Source organism: Lepidochelys olivacea (genome assembly GCF_965140295.1).
Source record: "Lepidochelys olivacea isolate rLepOli2 genome assembly, chromosome: 11".
NCBI classification, from domain to species: domain Eukaryota; kingdom Metazoa; phylum Chordata; order Testudines; family Cheloniidae; genus Lepidochelys; species Lepidochelys olivacea.
Window position 1 is genome coordinate 8,941,778 of NC_140421.1, and position 21,201 is coordinate 8,962,978.

General features: G+C 42.2%; 1 protein-coding gene across 1 annotated transcript in view; it reads left to right on the top strand.

Moving 5' to 3' along the window:
- The window catches only part of GLI2 (GLI family zinc finger 2), a 253,069-nt gene that overhangs the window by 36,812 nt on the left and 195,056 nt on the right, over nucleotides 1-21,201 (top strand). Inside the window, exon 2 of the mRNA XM_084642885.1 lies at nucleotides 19,767-19,917. Within this exon, the coding sequence (XP_084499011.1) occupies nucleotides 19,797-19,917 (121 nt within the window). The 5' untranslated portion in view covers nucleotides 19,767-19,796. The remainder of the gene's footprint in view (nucleotides 1-19,766; nucleotides 19,918-21,201) is intronic.

Consider the following 21,201-nt stretch of genomic DNA (forward strand, 5'->3'; position numbering starts at 1 on the left):
CCAACCCCTTCCAGTTCTAGTGCATCTCTTCTGTTAGGCAGCAATATAAGCTCAGGCTGCTTTTTTATTTCCATTAGTTTTACCCTGCTGTGACTGAATCTGTTGCAATTAAATTTTAATTGAGATGCACGCTGGTTAAACAGACACAAGACAGCTACAGCTATTGCTAATTAATTTTCTTCCAAAATGACAACATTTAATAATTATATTCCATGTCACTTACATTATTTATACAAGTTTTAACTCTGGGAATTTTTTTTAAAGGCACGTCAGCTGTGAAAGTGCTCCCTATGTTAATCTCCTGTAAGGCAATTGTGATTAAGTTGAAAAGTGATAGGATATAGTTAGTGCACTTAGTAAATTAGCAGGTAGCTCTGTAAGTTTCAAGAACGGCTGAGACATTTATATGAATAGGGAATAGTATATCTGGTTATACAATACAAATTCTGAGGCGGTTTTATAGTAATGCTTTGCACTTCGGTGGCATCTTCCGTCCAAGGATCTCAAAGCATTTACCAATATGAATGAATAAAATGAGCACCTCATGAAATAGAAGAGTAGCGTTACCCCTCATTTCAAGCTTCGTGCTGCATGGCACAAGCTGATCACCAATTGGGGCTCAGAAAGAGACGCCCATCCTATTAACATTGTTGGTCTTTGTGACTTTAGCCTGGTATTGCGCAGTTAAGTCCACAAAAGTAGCTTTACTCTGAAGCATCCACTATTGGCCACAGTGACACAGGGTGCTGGATGAGTTGAACCACTGAACTATTCCACTGTGGCAATTCCTATATAGCGTACATTTGGTGAAGCTCTTTTTCTGGGTATATGGGGTCAATGTGTGGCATTGTGCCCCAACATTCATCCATATTCATTTTAATTCAGGACTGGAGGTTCCATTCTATTCTAAGATTTGGCTCCTGTGATAATACATGAATTATAATGGCTTTTACTGTGGAGATCTTTGAAACGTGAGCTGGTTGGATTTGCAGGTGTTTGTTTGAGGGTAGTTAATACGTGCTACTTGGTGCAATTGTATGACAAAGTGCTGCTTAAGGTAATTGAAACAATTAATTTACATTGACAGCTGTAAAAGTTTGGAAAGATGGCTTGTACAGCAGAGAAAAAAATTAGCAGTTTAAAAGAAGCCATTAGATATCTAGTACTACCAGGTTTTGGCCAGGAGGTGTTTTTCTCTTAGAGCTTGATTACTCTGAAGAGGAGAAAAGGAGTACTTGTGGCACCTTAGAGACTAACCAATTTATTTGAGCATGAGCTTTCGTGAGCTACAGCTCACTTCACTGATGAAGTGAGCTGTAGCTCACGAAAGCTCATGCTCAAATAAATTGGTTAGTCTCTAAGGTGCCACAAGTACTCCTTTTCTTTTTGCGAGTACAGACTAACACGGCTGTTACTCGGAAATCTGAAGAGGAGCTTGATCTGGCAAAACAAGCATGTGTTAACCACTTTCTGGAGACTTCAGCCAAGTATAATCCTCCAAAGCATTCATGGGATTGGCAGTCTCAAAAGCATGATCACAAACCTAAAAGGTAGAAAGGAGCTAATAGTCCCTCCTCCTTCAAGGCCAGGTTAAAGTCTATTGCGATAAAAGTTATAACTTATAGCTCTGTATCTTGGATACTTATGTGGCTCCTACTACCTCACAAGCTTTGACGTACCATACCTTTGAGGTAGGGTAGTGTTATTACCCCCATTTTACAGGCAGGTATAAGGAGCTGCGGACTAGGACCCACATTTGTGGAGCCTGGGGCAGTTGATATTTCTACAGTGCCACCTGGAGACCATGCAGAGGCACACCCACAGAGAACTATGGGAAAGTAAGAACAGCGGGATGTGCTTCCCAAGAACCTCTCAGTGATGGTACCCTGCAGCCCTCTGGTTGGCCAAGCCCCCTATTTAACCCCAGGGATAGTCCCAGGCAGCTGTCTGGCAATCACACAGACTTTGGCCTGCTTGATCGTCAGCCTCTGACCCCAATTCCTGCCGCTCAGTTCTAACCTGGTGGTACTTCTGATATTGGTCTTTGACCACAGCTGACTCTAACCCTGGCTCTTGCTCACAGAATCTGGTTCTTAGGATTCCTCCAGCTCCTGACCAGTGCCTACATCTCCTAGTGGGCAGACCTGTGCCCAGCTGTGAGCATTAGGCCAGACTGCCTATGTCCTGGTCCATTACAGTAGGGAACTGAGGCCCAGAGAGTTTAAGTGATTTGTCCAAGGTTATAAAGGAAATCTATGGCAGAGCAGGGAATTGAACCTAAGTGTCCCAAATCTTAGCTTAGTAACTAACCACTGGACCGTCCAGATATGAAACTGACTCTAAAAAAGGCCAAGAAGAAACATGCCACCAAATGTAACAGTAAAAGTTTGACCTCAACTTCCCCAACTGTAGTATTCAGAATTCCTCTGGATGTTCTGGCTCTGCATTGTGCCTTCTGCACTTGTCGTGTGATCTTCCAATAATGAGTGAACTTATATGTCTGTTTCCCCTACCTAGTCACAATGAAGAGAATTAATGGCTTCCTATCAAGTTATGAATATATTAATTAAAAACCCCTAAAAACCATTTTTTTCTCTGATTATAAAAATGGACAAGGAAATTAGATTTTTTTTTTAAATTGCACTCTGCTGTTCACTTGACTGTATCTTTCTTGGATGAGACAACAACAAAATAGAATCCTTGGTTTCATTTATTTCTACTTGGTTTCTTGGTTTCAGCTTCTTGTTCACTGTTACAGGGCTGCTGTATTGGGTTCCTCTGGAAAAATGTCTTTTGTTTTTTAGTTTTAATGGAAATATGTTGGTCCTTTCTTTTATTGTTTTCCTTGAGGGTTAGTCTGACTCCTGGCCTCCTTATATCATGATTTTGCCATTAATTTTGTATTGGGTCTTGGTGTCTGTTGACAACACCAGGAATTCATGTTGGAGTCTTTTGGGCCAGTGTGGAGGTAATGTGCTAAGTCCCTGAGGTGGGACAAGAATGTGAACTGTAGCTCTTCAGTCTCCTTCCCCCCACATTGGCCTGCCACAGAATTGGAGTGTCACTGCAGTATCTGGCAAGGGAATTATCCTGGCTGCACCATTCCCCTGCCCCGATACATATTTTCACTGAGGTGGACCACAGGCCATTTACATACTGTAGGTTTGCATCGTGCCTGGGCCACGTAGGATCTCCAATAAAGTATGATACTGTGTAACTAAGGAAATGGCCTTGCCCTTTCACTGCTGATCTAGACTGTACTGAATTGCATCTTTAACTGTCATTGGGTCACAGGAGCAATGGCCTTGCAAAGGTGACATACCTGGTACATGGGAAGGTGGTAAAAGTGCTTTATCCAAGTCACTTGGTGTAAAGTCTCATGGCCCCATTTACATCAGTGGAGCTATGACAGTTTCCACCAACTGAGGATCTGCCCCTTGGGGTTCATGTGACAGCAACAAAACAGCTAACTGATTAGCAACAAAACAGCTATCAACAGATGCTAAAAGCTCTCTCTGTAACATCAGTAAAAGATGCTCAAGCTCACTAACTCTCCTTAAAAATCCCAGTGAGATGTATTGATGAAAAGTCAATCCTGAGCATGCCTTCTGGGTCCTTTTCTTGGAAGCAGCAGAGATACTGTCTGCTTGCCTGGATATTTTCATTTTAAAAAGAGCCAGGTTTTGAATTACTGTGGCACCAAAGCAAGAGTCCTAATCTAGAAAATGTCTACTCTGCAGTGCTGCTAATGATTTAGAAATGATCACCAAATGGATTCCAGACAGATTTTGTTTTAAAAAGAAAGTATTCTCCACGGCTGTGTTATTCCTGGTTTCCAGCTGGGGTAACTTTTTATGGGATAGCAGTAAATTCCTGAAAAATGGAGATTGCAATAGAAATATTGACAGACCCTTAACTCCAGAACAGCAGATGAGGTGAACTGACTCAGTTGTAATCCATGAAGGTGTCAACTAAATTCTCAAGACCCAAAATGTGGAACAAAGTGCAAGAGAAAAATTGTAGTTGACAGGAAACAGAGGCTTGTGGGCAGAAATTGTGAGGTCATCCATATTTACTCAGTCCCCCACATTTATATCTTTGTGTGCCCCCCACAACTTTAAAATTTTGGACCAAAATGAAGGACTCTAGAGAGGAAACTTCAAATTTTAGAAAAGAAAAACTTTCTTTAACCTCTGTTTCAACCAAGCACTCAGATGTTACAGCAATGAGGGCCATTTAAGTCGCTAGATAGGTGATTCAACATTTCTGTTGTATAATTCAAAGTAAAACCATGCAGTGATACCATAGCCTATTGGATGATGTCTCTCTTATTCAAGAAAAATACAATGCAATGAGCAAGACATTCAAATGAATACAATTATTGCTACTGACACTGGGACAGTGGGTGCAACTTCTCCATGTTCACTGCTACAATGGTGTAAATGAGAAGTAAGTCCTCTGATATCAATAGTTTCATTGGGGGAAACCAGCATGAAAGAGATTAGGATCAGACCCAAGACCTGTAATAAGTGTGTCTTCCGGTGAGGAGAACAACAGAGATTATAACATAGTTAGGCCCTGATTCAGGAAAGCAATTAAGCACTTGCTGAAGTCTCATTGAAGCCATTGGGACTTAAGCATGGGTTTAGTGTTGTGGTTATTTATTTGTATTACTGTAGCACTTAGAAGCCTGAATCATGGTCCAGGCCCCAAATGTGTTAAGCGCTACAAACACAGAACAAAAAGACACCTATCTCCCAAAAGGTAACAATATAAATGTAAAACAAGAGACAGCAGATGCATAAAAAGAGACAGATGGGGAAGTATAAGGTTACAATATGACAACAGTAGTCAACATGATAGGTTGTGGTCTCAGCACACCGGCAGCCTAATCACTGTCAAGATTTTGTGTAGGCAACATGACAAAGGAGAGTTTTAAGAAGGGTTGTGAAGGAGTACAGTGAGATAGCTTTGCAGATCTTTATGGGGAGTGAGTGCCTCCCAAGTGTGAGGGAAAGCATGGGAGAAAGCACAGGTGCTTATTTGAAAATGCAGTAAGTGGGTGATGAAGGCTGATGCCATGGGTCAGGCAAAGGTGATAGTTGACTAAAAGGTAGGGTGGGAATAGGCCACAAAGAGCTTTGAAAGTGTGTTAGCTTATTTTTGGTATAGAGATGCAAAGAGAGGGGTGACATGGTCAGAGTGACAGGCTGGGAGTATGATCTTTATGGCGGCTTTCTGAATGGATATCAGCAAGGCAAGATTGCATTTGTCAAGGCCAAATTTTGCAGTAACTGAGAGGAGTGATGATGGGAGCCTTGATAAGAGTTTTAGCTGTGTGGATTCATAGGAAAGGCCATATCTTAGTGATGCTATGCAGAAAGAATTGGTGGGATTTAGACATAGCCTGGATATGAGGACCTAGAGTGGTCTGAGTTGAAAATGATGTCCAGGTTACCGGCCTGAGTGACAAGCCGGATGATGGTGTTGCCTGCTGTGATTGGGAAAGGAGATAGTGGAGAAGATTAAGAGTTCTCTTTTAGCCATATTGAGGTTGACCTGATAGCTAGACATCATGAGAAGATGTCAGAGAGAGAGGCAGAGATTTTAGTTTAGACAGAAGGAGATGGGTTTGGGGCAGAGAGGTAGAATTTTCAGTAATCAGCACAGAGATGGTAGTTGAATTTCCATTTGCAGATGAGAAGAGAAGGGAACAATGATAGAGCACTAAGGAAGCCCCACAGAAAGTTGGAGGTGGAGCATGGGAGGAGGAGGCTCCTCTGAATGAAATGCTGAAGGAGCTATTAGAGACCGAGGAGGAGAACTGGGAGAGGATAGAGTCACAGAAGCCAAGAGAGGACAAGATTTCAAGAGGAAGAGTATGATTCATGTTGAAGGCACCTGCAGGTCAAGGAGGATAAGGAAAGAGAACTGGTTCTGATTTTTGGTTAGGAAGAGGTCATTAGAGACTTTGGCAAGAGCAGTTTTGGTGGAAGGCAAAGGGATGAGGGGGAGCTGGACTGGAGAAGGTCTACAATTCAGTTGGAGGACATGAACTCCAGATAGCATAAAGTACCCATTCAAAGAGCTGATGGATGAAATGGAGCGGTAGCTGGAGAGGCAAGTGATGTCAAATTTTTTTTAATATAGGAGAGACAAAAGCATGTTTGTATGGTGAGGGGAAAGAGCCAGAGGAAATGGAGAGATTAAGAAGAAAAGTAAGGGAAGGGATGAAAATGGGGGAGGGGGGAAGGGAGATCAGAAAATGAGATGGGCTCACTGAGGCAAGTGGAAGGGTTAGGAGAACAGATGAGAAACTTCTGTGTCTATGATGGGAGAAGGTGGAGAGAGTTAGAATTATAGAATCATAGAAGATTAGGGTTGGAAGAGACCTCAGGAGGTCATCTAGTCCAACCCTATGCCCAAAGAGGACCAACACCAACTAAATCATCCCAGCCAGGGCTTTGTCAAGCTGGGCCTTAAAAACCTGTAAGGATGGAGATTCCACCACCTCCCTAGATAACTCATTCCATGCTTCACCACCCTCCTAATGAAATAGTTTTTCCTAATATCCAACCTAGACCTCGCTCATTGCAACTTGAGACCATTGCTCCTTGTTCTGTCATCTGCCACCACTGAGAACAGCCTAGCTCCATCCTCTTTGGAACCCTCCTTCAGGTACTTGAAGGCTGCTATCAAATCCCCCCTCACTCTTCTGTTCTGCAGACTAAATAAGACCAGTTCCCTCAGCCTCTCCTCATAAGTCATGTGCCCCAGCCCTCTAATCATTTTTGTTGCTCTCCGCTGGACTCTCTCCAAATTGTCCACATCCTTTCTGTAGTGGGGAGCCCAAAACTGGACACAGTACTCCTTATGTGGCCTCTCCAGTGCCAAATAGAAGGGAATAATCACTTCCCTCGATCTGCTAGCAATGCTCCTACTAATACAGCCCAATATGCTGTTAGCCTTCTTGGTAACAAAGGCCCACTGTTGACTCGTATCCTGCTTCTCATCCACTGTAATCACCAGGTCCTTTTCTGCAGAACTGCCGCTTAGCCAGTCGGTCCCCAGCCTGTAGCAGTGCATGGGATTCTTCCATCCTAAATGCAGGACTTTCATCTTGTCCTTGTTGAACCTCATCAGATTTCTTTTGGTCCAATCCTCCAATTTGTCTAGGTCACTCTGGACCCTATTCCTACCCTCTAGCATATCTACCTCTCGCCCAGCTTAGTGTCATCCATGAAGTTGCAATCCATCCCATCATCCAGATCATTAATGAAGATGTTGAACAAAACTCCCAGGGGCACTCCTCTTGATACCGGCTGTCAAGTAGACATTGTTAGCTGTTGATCACTACCTGTTGAGCCCGATGATCTAGCCAGCTTTCTATCCACCTTAGAGTCCATTCATCCAATCCATACTTTTTTAACTTCCTGGCAAGAATACGGTGGGAGACCATATCAAAAGCTTTGCTCAAGTCAAGAGATATCACGTTCACTGCTTTCCCCATATCCACAGAGCCAGTTATCTCATCATAGAAGGCAATCAGGTTGGTCAGGCATGACTTGCCCTTGGTAAATCCATGTTGACTGTTCCTGATCACCTTCCTCTCCTCCAAGTGCTTCAAAATGGTTTCCTTGAGGACCTGCTCCATGATTTTATCATGGACTGAGCTGAGGCTGAGCAATCTGTAGTTCCCTGGATTCTCCTTCTTCCCTTTTTAAAAGATGGGCACTATATTTGCATTTTTCCACTCGTCTGGGACCTCCCCCCAGTTGCCACGAGTTTTCAAAGATAATGGCCAATGGCTCTGCAATCGCATCAGCCAGCTCCCTCAGCACCCTTGGATGCATTAGATCTGGCCCGATTGAGTTTTGCATGTTCAGCTTTATAAAATAGTCCCTAACCTGTTCTTTCACCACTGAGGGCTGCTCACCTCCTCCCCATACTGTGCTGCCCAGTGCAGCAGTCTGGGAGTTGCACTTGTCTGTGAAAACCGAGGCAAAAAAAGCATTGAGAACTTCAGCTTTTTCTACATCATCTGTCACTAGGTTGCCTCGCCCATTCAGTAAGGGTCCCACACTTTCCCTGACCTTCTTTTTGTTGCTAACATACCTGAAGAAACACTTCTTGTTACCCTTCACATACCTTGCTAGCTGCAACTCCAGTTGTGCTTTGGCCTTCCTGATTACACCCCTGAATGCTTGAGCAATATTTTTATACTCCTCCCTAGTCATCTGTCCAAGTTTCCACTTCTTGTAAGCTTCCTTTTTGTGTTTAAGCTCACCAAAGATTTCTCTGTTAAGTCAAGCTTGTTCGCCTGCCATATTTGGTATTCTTTCTACACATTGGGATGGTTTGTTCCAGCACCCTCAATAAGGCTTCTTTAAAATACAGTCAGCTGTCCTGGACTCCTTTCCCCCTTATATTAGCCTACCAGGGGATCCTGCCCATCAGTTCCCTGTGGGAGTCAAAGTCTATTTTTCTGAAGTCCAGGGTCTGTATTCTGAACTCCAGGATCCTGACAAAATCCTGACAGTTGTTGAAGGCTAGGATGGAAAGCAGGGTGAACCATGGGGAAGGGGGAAAGGTCACACCATACTTCGTCAATTTTCTCTTGGAAGAAACAGGCAGAGGGAGAAATTGAGGTAGGAAGAGGGGGAGGGCTTGCGGAGTAAGTCAAAGTAAGGCAAAGGCAGCAGGGAATAAGTTTTAGAAGTAGAGTTGTTTAGCAAGGAAGATGGCAGAAATGAAGGAAGAGAGAACATATTTGTAGTGGAAGAAATCAACAATGTGCTTAAGTCTCATTGGCTTAAATGAGATTTTAGTAAGTGCTTTCCTGATTAGGGATGCTTTCTCAGACTATAAGTTTCTCAGAGCACGAAAGTTTGTCCTGTCTTTAACTCATATGCACACCAATGGTTCTGTATAAATAAGAAAACAAGCTACAGCTGAACTGTCCAGTAACTGATGCTGTTTATTCCATAATTTATTTGATGAGGGCTAAAATATTTTTTCTTTCCCTTATCCAATAACTGAGAACTGAAATTAACATAGCTATAGTGTACAATAGTAACTCTTTACTTGTTATTATTTATTTTTATTGTAGTTGTACCCAAAACTCCAATCAGTATCAAGGCCCCTTTAAGCTAGGCAGTATATTTTAAATAAATAAATAAACAAATAAATAAAAATACAGAGACTTGGTCCTTGTCTTGAAGAGTTTACCCTTATTTTCTTGCCTTAAATTAGATTGTAGCAAACAACAGAAGGGAATGGAAGAGGGTAATGCTAATAAGAACACTTGGTTTCATAGGCTAGCTATTTGCATGACTCAACTGTCTAAAACCTTTCAAGGGGCTGGATTTTGTTAACTGTACAAGTAAATTGATAAATATCAGCATTCTGCTATCCCAGTAGAATCTACTATCCAGCTCCCCCAAATAGTAACACAGTGTGGCTGCTGTTCATCATTCTGTTCCTTAATCCCACAAAGTCCTGGCATGACTATGGCTTCTGAATAATAATTGGGTTACAGCAAGAGAGAATCCACCACTAACTGAATTGCTGAGTTTGTGGCCCAGTTACCACAAAGTGCACTTCTTCCAGTTGAATAAAATGCCCAGATGTTACATTCTTGAACAGTATGGTTCATAAACTACTCCGCCCAGCCATAGCAACTTGTTGTCATTTGGTAAAACCATAGTGGAGAGTTGTGCCGTTTTGTTTGTTTGTTTCTTTTGTTCCAGTGAGTTTTGTGCACATGAAAATTGCTGGCTTCTCAGCCCTATTGCATTTCATCTGGAGAACAGATCCAGCATGGCAACAAGAGAAGAAGCTTCCCCACAATGACATGCCACTGTCCCTCAAGTCTGATACGGAAAGGTCACATCTAAGGGTGAAGTGCTTTTTCCTTGGTCTCTCTATTGAGAGGATGAATCAGTGATAGTGATTTTTTTGGTGGTGCTAGCAACTGCCCACTAGACCAAGTCAGTTCTTGCATGAGACCAGGCAGCAATCGTATAGCAATCATTTGCCTTTGGTGGAGTTTTATGTCTTAGTCATCTAATCACTTGTAGCAAACTAGACATAACTACACGGCAAAGGACTGCGTACTCAGCAAACGCGCCATTGGCAGAGCAGAAACACCTTGGAGTTTATCAGCATTCTGGGAGATGTTTGTTACTCAAGTTTTACGAAGCAGTTATCACTAACAACATAGAGAAGTTGAAAGGTAGATGTTTTGGTTATCAGGAGAGAAAGGAAGAGGTTTTCACTGAAAAACCAGAAAGTTTTCAGTTGCTGAAAATGGAAAGCTCCGTAAGTTTTCGATGAAAACTCAAAAATTTTTTACACAAACACAATTCTTTCGTGAAAATTTCTGTTTTGCCTAAAAGCCATTTTCTGATGGAAAAAACCCTTCAGTTAGAATATTGCATCTTGACTATCTCTGCATGACAGTTCTTCGCTTGTTGGAATTTTGCATGGGAAAGATCTCTCATGATTAGACATGTAGAATAGGCTTTGAAAGTATGTGTATGACTTTGTTTTCCTTTTCCACTGCAAAAGGCTCTTCCCCTAACCCCACTATCCTCTCCACTCTTCCAAAGTAGGAAACAAAGACAACTTCTAAAAGAGAAGAGAAAGTTGTATACCTCTGTATGCATGTCTCAGCATAGACCGCATGCTTAATCTGTGTCTGACTCTGGGCTTTCGTGTCTGCTCATATGTTTTGATGGTTTATTGTAATAGTTTTAACCCTGCATGTGAAAGATAATTTCTGTTCAAGGCTGTAAGTCTATGCTGGTGTCTTGCCGCAGCAATTATCTGAATCAAAAATGTACATGAAATCGGGAAACAAATCCAAGTTTCTCTCTTTAAAAAGAATTAGAAAACCAAAATAGCTTAAAAATAAGTTAACAAGTTACTAAGTGAATTTAATACTCATGGAAAATACTGAATTGGCATTTTGATACGCTGAATCCACTGAATGGCAACAGTACAGGTTCTTCTTGTACTATCTCCTGTCCATCAGGATACCTCAAGCATGACCTGGAAATGACCAGTTCTGGGAAGAGAGAAAGTAGTTCACTGCCCATGTCCCATTTTGTCTTTGGCTTCTGCTGAGACTGCCAACAGGTAGGCCCATTAGGGCTAATTGTGATGCTGATGTATGTGATGCAGTCAACTCATAAGTTATGGGCCTCCAGTTTGTAATAACTTCTGATCACTGCCACCAACCCAATCTGCATTTAAACTGTTGGCTTCATCCCATGTAAATTAAATATTGTATCTTCTGTAAGAATGGTAGAACAATTGAGGTTCATTCCTTGTAAAACATCAATCATTCTTACTTTTCCTTTTCCTTTTTCTGTGCATGGAAGAGTCAGATTGTTTGTATCCTGTGAACCCTGTCATGCCCTAAACCAGTGTTTCCCAAACTTGGGACACCGCTTGTGCAGGGAAAGCCCCTGGCAGGCCAAGGGACGTACTGGCTGCTGCTTCCCGCAGCCCCCATTGGCCAGGCACAGCGAACCACGGCCAGTGGGAGCCGCAATCGGTCGAACCTGCGGACGTGGCAGGTAAACAAACTGGCCGGGCCTGCTAGGGGCTTTCCCTGAACAAGTGGCATCCCAAGTTTGGGAAACACTGCCCTAATCCACTACAGGTGGGTGATAGAGTGTACTAAGGGGTTGCATGCTTTGTAGTGTTTGTAGTCTGAGTGTATTGCACACACCAGGAGCTCCTTGCATCCCTCCATTCCCAACTCACAAGCATCCCTTGTTCTACTCTGACATTCCCCTTGATTTCAGGGACTTCCTGCATCTCCCCCCATCTCCTCCGTCATTCCAGGGGCTCTGTGTGTCTCCCTTCCCCCATACCACTGTCCCCCATTTCCCCATTGCAGGGGCCCTTTCCCCCCTATAGCTGCGTGTCTCATTCCCCACTCTGCCACATGCCAATGGTTTTGTGTGCCCTCACCAACAATCTTTCCTCCTGTTGGATCACTACCTCCCTACCAGGATCCCTGCTCTCCCCTCCCCATCTTCCTTCTTCCCTTATTAACACCACCTTAACCTCCCCATTGTTGTGCAGCTATTCTCTGAGATGCTGCAACTGCAGCTATCTTTCCAGCCATGTGCATGCAGACTGACTTCCTGGTGCTTCCTCCAAACGCTTCTCTACTGCAACCTGTGCTGTTCACTCCAAGTATGGTTGCTGGTGATACAAATAAGTAATTTATAATAAGACACTGAGTATCTTCATCTCTCTTTGAAATCAAAGTGAAATGAGGATTCTCAGCAACATGCTAAATCTACCCTCTTTGAGGATTTTGGTCTGGAATAAAGTAAATATGAAGTTCTAAATAGTTCACAGTGGTGTAGGAATAGAGCAGGTCATCTTCAATGTAAGGTTCCTTCCTCCTGTAAGGTACATGCAGTAGAGAGTGAGTGCCCTCATATACACTGAAGTCATGGTGAAAACCTTACAAGATACACATTTGAGTCATTTCCAAGGGCAGAGTAGTTGAAAATGAATTGGCTTGACTGGGAACCTGTCATCCAAAGGACTTCACAAGTGATTAATCATGACTTCTTATTTATGCTGCTGTTCCTTTTGACTGATATTTTATAAACATTTTTAGATCCTTAAGTGATAAACTGCATGTTTGAGTATTCCATACATTTACTTCTGGCATGTGGGGAGAAATAACTTTATTAATCTGAGGCTGCTGTTGATAGAAGGGGGGGTCAGATTCTGCTCTGTTGTAAAGATGGGGGCTTCACTGAAATAACTGCTATCACAGCTGTGTAACCCAGAACAGAAGACTGAAAAGGATCACAACAACCATTGTATTGAGCCACACTTGGCTCAAACGGTATTTCATAAGCAGACTGATAGCATGCAAAGGACTTTTTCTGTGTTACACAGCCCACTGCTAAAGAACAGACTCTGAAAATATCCCTCTGTTCATACAAATGAAGATGGTATAAGGTGAAACAGGTTTTAATTTTCAGCTAATTAATTTAATTGTGTATTTCATCATTTTAGAGTTCTATAAATATTTTTAGAGTTCTATAAATATCTTGAGATCTGTGAAAAAGAAGCAGAGCTGTACCTGAAGGCCTCTTTAGGAAGCCTTTCTCCCGATGTTGTGTTGGCAGATTGGTTCTTGATCTCTCAAATGCCATTCATCGGCCCTACTGTGTTCTTTATGGAACAGACCCATCTCTGAGCTTTATTGTTGTCTGCTGCCTTATCACAGTAAGCCTGAAAATCATAGAAAATGAAGTAGACTGGTCAAAATTGGTAATTATTTTTTTACCGAAAATTTTAGATTCTCTGCATTAGATTCTAGATTCCCTGCATTCTTGTTTTTTCAATGAAAACCCCAGAAATGTTCGAACTCAACAAAAACGTTCCTAATAAAATAAATAAAGTGGAATCTGATGAGCATCTGTTCATTTGAAGTCTAGCTGGGAGTTAGCTTCAGGTTGGTGGCCCTAGAAAAAGATGGGTGTTTTGGAAGAGCACTTGTGACCATTCCTCATGCATTGAACAGGAGGGATTGTTTTATTAGGAAAGTTTTATGGCTTCTGTTTTTGCTCAAAGGCAAATGTGGCTTTGTTGTTTTTAATTCTGTTGGGATTTCTCCCTTTTAATATACAATGCAGCTGTTAAAATAGTTGGGGTTGTCTAGGGCAAATCCCATAGCACTTTCCTTTCAGCTCTCAGTTACCTGCCTTTTTAATGCCACCGCAGAATCGTATTACAGGGGATATGAACAGTGCTTGGTATTAGTGTCAAAATCAATTACCTAACCCTCTGCCTGTAGAGAAGGCTGCGAACCTAAAGAACAAACTGAGTAATCCATTTTGGATTTCTAATTCTGAGTAATGACCAAGGGCGCAGGTTGGTGTTTGAATAAATGCACAGGGTTTTTCCTCTGTATCATAACTCCTATAGGCATGCTTTTACCTGTAAAAACTAGGATCCCCGTGAAACCCTTTTTCCTGCCAAATGGCTTGCAGGTAGGATTAATCTGTCCCTGAATTCATGAATTCTGTGTGGCACAGAGCAGTGGAAAAAGTTTAGCACTGAGCAGAGGGAAAAAAAAAAAATCTGGGGGAGGGATAGCTCAGTGGTTTGAGCATTGGCCTGCTAAACCCAGGGTTGTGAGTTCAATCCTTGAGAGAGCCATTTAGGGATCTGGGGCAAAAATTGGGGATTGGTCCTGCTTTGAGCAAGGGGGTTGGACTAGATGACCTCCTGAGGTCCCTTCCAACCCTGATATTCTATGTATTGCTTAAAAAATATGAATGTAGTGCTCATGAATAGGGTGGGATTGACAGCCCTGGAAAATAGCCTTTATATCTCCTTATACTCAAAATGATACTACTTTCTGTAGCCTCTTCCTTCTTGGGATCTCAAAGCACTTTGCAAACATGACAAAATTAAGCTTCATAGAACTCCAGTGAGGTAGGTAAGTATGATGTCTCCATTTCACAGATGTGGTAACTGAGGAATAGAGAGGTGAAGTCACATAGAAAATCTGTGGCAGAGCCAAGAAGAAAATTTAGCTATCTGGAGTCCCAGGTCTGTGCCTTAACCATGAAGCTATGCTGCCTCCAGAACACATACTGGATGGTGGTGGGAGTGGAAGCTTTCCTTATACTGCCTGACCACTCAACCCCATCTAAAGGTCAGAAGGTAATTCAGTTGAACTGCCTATGTATTCCCTGGCTGCTCTGCTGAGACTGTCAGCAAGACTGCCAGTTACTGCTTATGTGATGGGGACACCTATTTCTTAGGAACAATCTGAAACCCACCTACCCACCGACATTGGCTACCTACCCACCGACATTGGCTACTGAATGACTCTCAGATGGTCATTACCACCCTGGAGAACCAGGGACTAGAGGCAAAAGGCCCCATATCTTATTTCCAATTCTCTCAGCAACCCAGTACCCTTAACAAAGCAAAAATAATTATAGACTTATTTCCACTAAATCTCTTAAATCCTATAAGATTAGAGTCGTTGCATTCTATTTTTTTCTAATCTCGTGCTTGAGAAGGATTTACCTATTCTAATGCAACCATTTATGATAATCACTTGGTGATCTTTTTCGTTCATATTTAACGTAAAAACAGAGATTCAAATACACAGAGCAGTAACTGAGGGCCATATTTTCGAAAGCAACCAGTGATATTGGAGACCTCCATTTTTGGGGTGCCCAAATTTAGATACCTTTTAAAGAGGCCTGGTTTGCAGAGTCGACACTTAGAGCCAGATTTGTAGGACAGTTTGGTCCCTAACTCCCATTGATTTAAACGGGAGTTAGATGTTTAAATACCTTTACAATTCTGGCCCTTAGCACTTTCTGAAAAGCAGGCCGCTTCACAGTCTTTCTGGCTGGGCATCCCACTCCCGAGGCACCCCAAATTACTAGTCACTGTTGAAAATTTAGCCTGAACTGTCTAGATTTGCAAGACACAAGAATTGCACTGGAACTGAAGCAGAGAGCCTAAAAGCAGAAATATTCTTCACTATTAGCTTTATTGCACTTCCAGAGCACAGAAATATTCTTGTTAGGGACTAATTACCTTATCGATACCGACTGAAATTACAAAAGCACCAAATGCATTTATGAGCACAAGTCTCATTGAAAGCCAACAGGACTTGTGCTTCTATAACCCTTAGATGCTTTTGAAAATTGGTCCTTCTAGACATAATTTTCAATCCCATGTGCCTAAAATTAGGCCTCTAAATCTTTAGGCACCTACGTAAAAGTTGCTCAAGTCTCCTACATCTTCTGTTGATTTGAGTTGTGGGTATAACACTACGGAAAAGCAGGCCACTTATTTAGATGCCTAAAATATGGATCTAGATTACTTACTTTAGGCACCCAAGTTGGAAAATGTTGGCCATAATCTGCACATCCACGATGGAAATGAGTTCCTTTGCAAGAAGAATTCTTTTTTACTAAGCATGATAGTATGTAACAGCCAAAACACAGAGCAACTTTGCAGCTCAGTGGACACAGTAAGCCCTGAGGGAAGGGGAGGGGTCAGGTTTCAAACAAAAGTGGCAAAAAGAAAACGAGTACTTGTGGCACCTTAGAGACTAACCAATTTAGTGCCACAAGTACTCCTTTTCTTTTTGCGAATACAGACTAACACGGCTGTTACTCTGAAACCAAACAAAAGTGGAAAACCTTGAAAGGAGGGACTAAGAAGACACAGGTGGCAGACTAATAATTTAGCCTCTGATGTTTATTTGCTTAGCGAACAGAAGCCCAGAATGTCAGACCTAGGTCAAACACTCCTTCGATTGAGTGTATTTATTTCATACATCATCTGTAACCCAAAGTAATTTCTAGATTAAATTGTTGTAAAGCTTGGCCCCAATGAACCCATTCCATGTTTGCCGTTGAGCCCAGTGTGTGCGTGGACAGCAGGACTTAAGGGGCCTACTTAGTGCTGCATAGGTACTTGTGCAGTTCAGATGGGATCAGTCAAGCTTATAATTGTGTATCACATTTCAAGCACGTGAACAAGTATTTGCAGAACTGGCACCTTAAACAGCAAGAGGAAAATGAAAGAAATGTAGAGGGAAGGGAGAAAAGTGCTTTTTTCCCCTGACACTTTAATGTATATGGAGAATGGAGGAGGCAGAGAAATACAGGACAGCTCTTCCAGAAGTCAGGAACTGCAGAGGCGAAGGCTCTTGCACCAGCAGGGGGGACAGAAAGGAGGCTACTGCTACAGAGCTTGGGAGAACAGTAGAGGGAGAAGAGGACCATGTGGAAAGCTGAAGAGATGGTTTTATTTTTAAAAATAACGACTGTGGGCGAGATTCTGCATTGTGGCGCTAAGAGAGGCAAGATAGGACTTACAGCTTTTTTCTGTGCTCTATGTAACTTGCCCTCTGAAGCCTTGCTGATTGTTTAGAAACTGATACTGAGGAGTCAGTTCTCTGATCACTCAAGAGTTTGTTTATTTTTGCTTTCTGCTGATTAAGCCGGAAAGATTGCCAAGTCTTGTCATCTTAGTATTTTGCACTGAACACCACTGACTTTAAAAAAAGCCATTGTTGTAGGCAGTGTTGTTATAGCCATGTTGGTCCCAGAATATTAGAGAGACAAAGTGGGTGACGTAATATCTTTTATTGGACCAACTTATGTTGGTGAGAGAGACAAGCTCTCGAGCTTACACAGAGCTGAAGAGCTTGTCTCTGTCACCAACAGAAGTTGGTCCAATAAAAGATATTCACTCATCCCCCTTGTCTCTTTAAAAACACCAGTCAGACTAAATCAGTTTGTTTGGTTTCTCATAATATTACCAATACCAGGGGGGAAATGGCTTATTCATGCTGCTGACTGGGGTCTGGTTTACACTTCAAACTTAGGTCAACGTAGCCTGGTTGCTCAGGGCTGTGAAAAGTTTCATGCCCTAATCCCACTGTTGATACGACTAGGTTGATGAAAGAATTCTTACCTAGCTACTGGGAGTTGGATTTATTGCAGCGAGAAAAAACCCCTTCTGTCATTACAGTATGTGTCTATACTGCATTGGTATACCTGCAGCAGCAATTGTAGTGTGGACACCCTGGGTCTTTGCAAAGCCCTTTATTTAGGTCCTGATTCAGAAAGCATTCCAGTCCTTTTCAATGCTTAAGTATGAGGATAACCTTCAACAACTGCTTATGTCCCAGTCAGTGACTTCAATGGGACTTAAGTGAGTATTATATCGTTAACCACGTACTTAAGTGCCCTTTCTGAATTAGGGATGCTTCACTGAATCAGGGCCTTAGGCTATGTCTACACTACATACCTTACACCTGTACATCTGCAGCTGCGCTGCTGTAAGGTCTCCTGTGTAGCCGTTGTGTGCCAATGGGAAAGAGCTCTCCCACAAGCATAATTAAACCACTCCAACAAGCAGCAGTAGCTATGTCAGCGTCTCCCGCCGACATAGTGCTGTCCACACCGGTGCTTTTGTCGGTAAAACTTACGTTGGTCAGGGGGTGTTTTTTCACACCCCGACCAACAAAAGCTTGACCGACAAAAATGCTAGTGTAGACAAAGCCTCAGAAAGCAGCTTAGTGAAAAAAGCACTAGCAATAAGCCCAATGGGGTCGAGGTCCATGACTGAAGCTCCAAAGTGCTACAACGATACAAACAATAAGAATCATTATAATACAGTAAACTAATCCAAGAGGAGAGAGACATTTTTTTCTTTATTTTTTTAAAGATATAAAAACATTAAAATAAAAAAAAAATCATCAAGGTAGCAAGGCGAAAAAAGAGCTCACATCTGGGTTCAGCCAAGGAAAGAGTAAAATGTATCAGACAAAACAAATGGGAGTTCCCAGAATCTTTATATGGAGAAAAGTTTGCAAGGCATGTGGACTTTCTTTAATCAAAGCTGTTCAGGACTCTGTAAATCTTTATTCACAATGTAAAGTGAGGAAAATTTGAAGTGATGCTGTTACAGTGAAACTGACTCCAACCCAAAAGTTCTCTCACTCTTTCCGAGAAGTTTTTTGGCTGATCCAGTTAATTCCTGTAACTGAAGCAGCCTGTGTATTCCAGCAAATTTTTGAGGCTGGATAATTTACACAAACTATAATTAAAAATGGAAGAGGGAGTGGGATCTTGCTGTGATTTCTCTCAAGACCCCAAATGGTTTCAGTATCTCCCACCTCCACCTTTCCCAAAGTAGGAACTAAACTGACATCTCAAATAAAGCTAGGAAGCCTTCAGCTATACTAATGTGGACGAGGACCAGAAATGAAAATGTGGTGGGGCCTCTAGGGGAAACCCACTTTAGGATTGTATTGGATTAGTCTTTCTTTCTCACGCAGAACCAGTGTTTTGGGAGGATGGGGGCGGGGGGTGTCTTACAGATATGAATAAAGATACACTTGTGCTATGATATCCTGCGCTTTAAGATGCAGCTTAAGTTGCATAATTCGGCACTCCTTACCTCAGGCAAAAATTTGATTATCAGATATGACTTTGGGCATGAAATAAGAACCTGAATTGAACAGACAAGACTCAATGGAAGTTTTTCCTGAGTGTTGCATAGGGTGTTAAGTACCTATTGTTTATTATCATTCAAGTGGGTTGAAAAATGGTGTGGAGGTGGGGAGTAATTGAGCACAAATGTTCACCTTAAATTAGCTTCTCTACATAGAAACTGCAAATTCTTGAAAATTTCTGGCCCCCACTTGAAGTTTTATTATGACAGCTTGTTGCTCAACATGTATAATCAATTATTCCTTTTTATACGCACTAAACCTCTGTATGTCACTACCACTTTACATGCTGCTCATTCAGTCAAAACTTCCATCTCTCCTTCACATTCGACTCCATTCCTTTTCTTCCCACTGTCAGTTTTTCTCTCTGTTTGTTGGAGGAATGCAATCCCCTCTGTGGATTGGTTGTATAATAACCCACAAAATAAAATCCAGTCAAAACTTTTAATTAAAAAAATGGGCCTGATCCTTTGAGGTCCTGAGCCTCTTCAACTCCCATGACATCAATGGGAATTGAGAGCACTCCGCGCTTTGCAGAGCCAAGCCCTTTCTGGTTATAATTATAGCAGCCAGGCTGCTAGGGAAAGAAACTTAGGAGATCTTTGTTGTTTTTTTTAATTTACTTTTGGATTGTGATGATATATTGGCCTCTCCCTCATGGGGCTCATTTTGCTTCTTTTGTTCAAGAAGTGACAGAAATGTGTTTTTGTTTTGTGTTCCTTAGGGTTCCTGAGCTGGAATATGCGCATCTAAGATGGAAACTTCCGCTTCAACTGCTGCTGGGAAAAAAGAAGGGAAAGGTGCAATTCTGGAGGGGAATGGCTTTCCTGAAATGGGGAAGAAACCTGCTCCCTTAGCAGCAGCAGCACAAGGAGGTACTTTATGTTTTCCACACTTTGAAAACAGCAGGAGTGTTTTTCATTAGACTGTTAGAATTTAATAAGAATGGTGGCATATGTTCTCATGTGAATATGCTGAGTTCATTGGGATTCCTGGCCTTCGAAGGTCTCACCAGAACTGTAAGCTGACAGCTGGCAGTCTCTGTGTCATGGTGTAGCAGTCAACAGGTTATTGTAGCATGATGGGTTTCAGAGTGGTAGCCGTGTTCGTCTGTATTCGCAAAAAGAAAAGGAGGACTTGTGGCACCTTAGAGACTAACACATTTATTTGAGCATAAGCTTTCGTGAGCTACAGCTCACTTCATCGGATGCATGATGACTCTGCATGACACGTGACCAAATCAGACTTGGGGGTCAGAAGACGGGAGGACTCCATTCTTGTTGAACTAAATCTGAATTAAATATAATCATTAGAAAATTTTGAGTCACTGATCTCACTGATGCCTGGTTTCATTTGATATATGCAGCATTTTGTGTAACACTTAGCCACATGGAAATTAAAATGTTCCTTACTAGGTTTGGTAGAGCTGAGTGCATTTTGTGTTATCATCATTGTGGTAGAAGATCTATATTTCTTGCATCTGCTTTGATTTTTTTTTCTAATGAGCTAAAAAGATTACTATCTCATTTCTGGTTGTCACTGCTGATACTCCACTCTAAATTCAAGAGTGCAAGAGGACATACAACTAAAGAAACTTCTCTAGTTTCTCAATATTTCTGTTACATCAGGGATAATCCAGAATTTGATTTCCTTTCCTCCACTTAGTGAAAATGCTAAGGGTTTGATCCTGTTGCCATTGAAGTCAATGGCAAAACTCTCACAGAGTCCAGTGGAAGCAGGATCAGACCTTCAAATGTTGATCATGGAAGCAGCAAGTTAAGATTGACATGGAATGTACATACCTTGCTCCCTTTCCCGCCCCTACTCCCCAGCATGGGGAAAAAGTGTTAATCACTCCTTCCCAAATCAAAGGGGTTGGGGGGGAAGTCCTGCTACATGGGAAGGCTGAGTGCAAGCTGTCAGTCAGCTGTCCGTTGTTAAGGATGGAGGTAAAAGGAGTGGAACCTCTTTGAGTGGGGTCTTCAGCTCAAGGAGACTCTCACTTGTAGCATGGAGACGAGCTGCCTCCAGGTCCCAGTAGGCCTGGAAAGGGCAGCACTTGGATTTATAGAAGCGAATAACCTTTTGGTATGGTGACAATTTTCAGAGGGCTCTGTTACTCTAACAAGACTGGGGCTTGAGGTTTTGGTGGGCAGGAC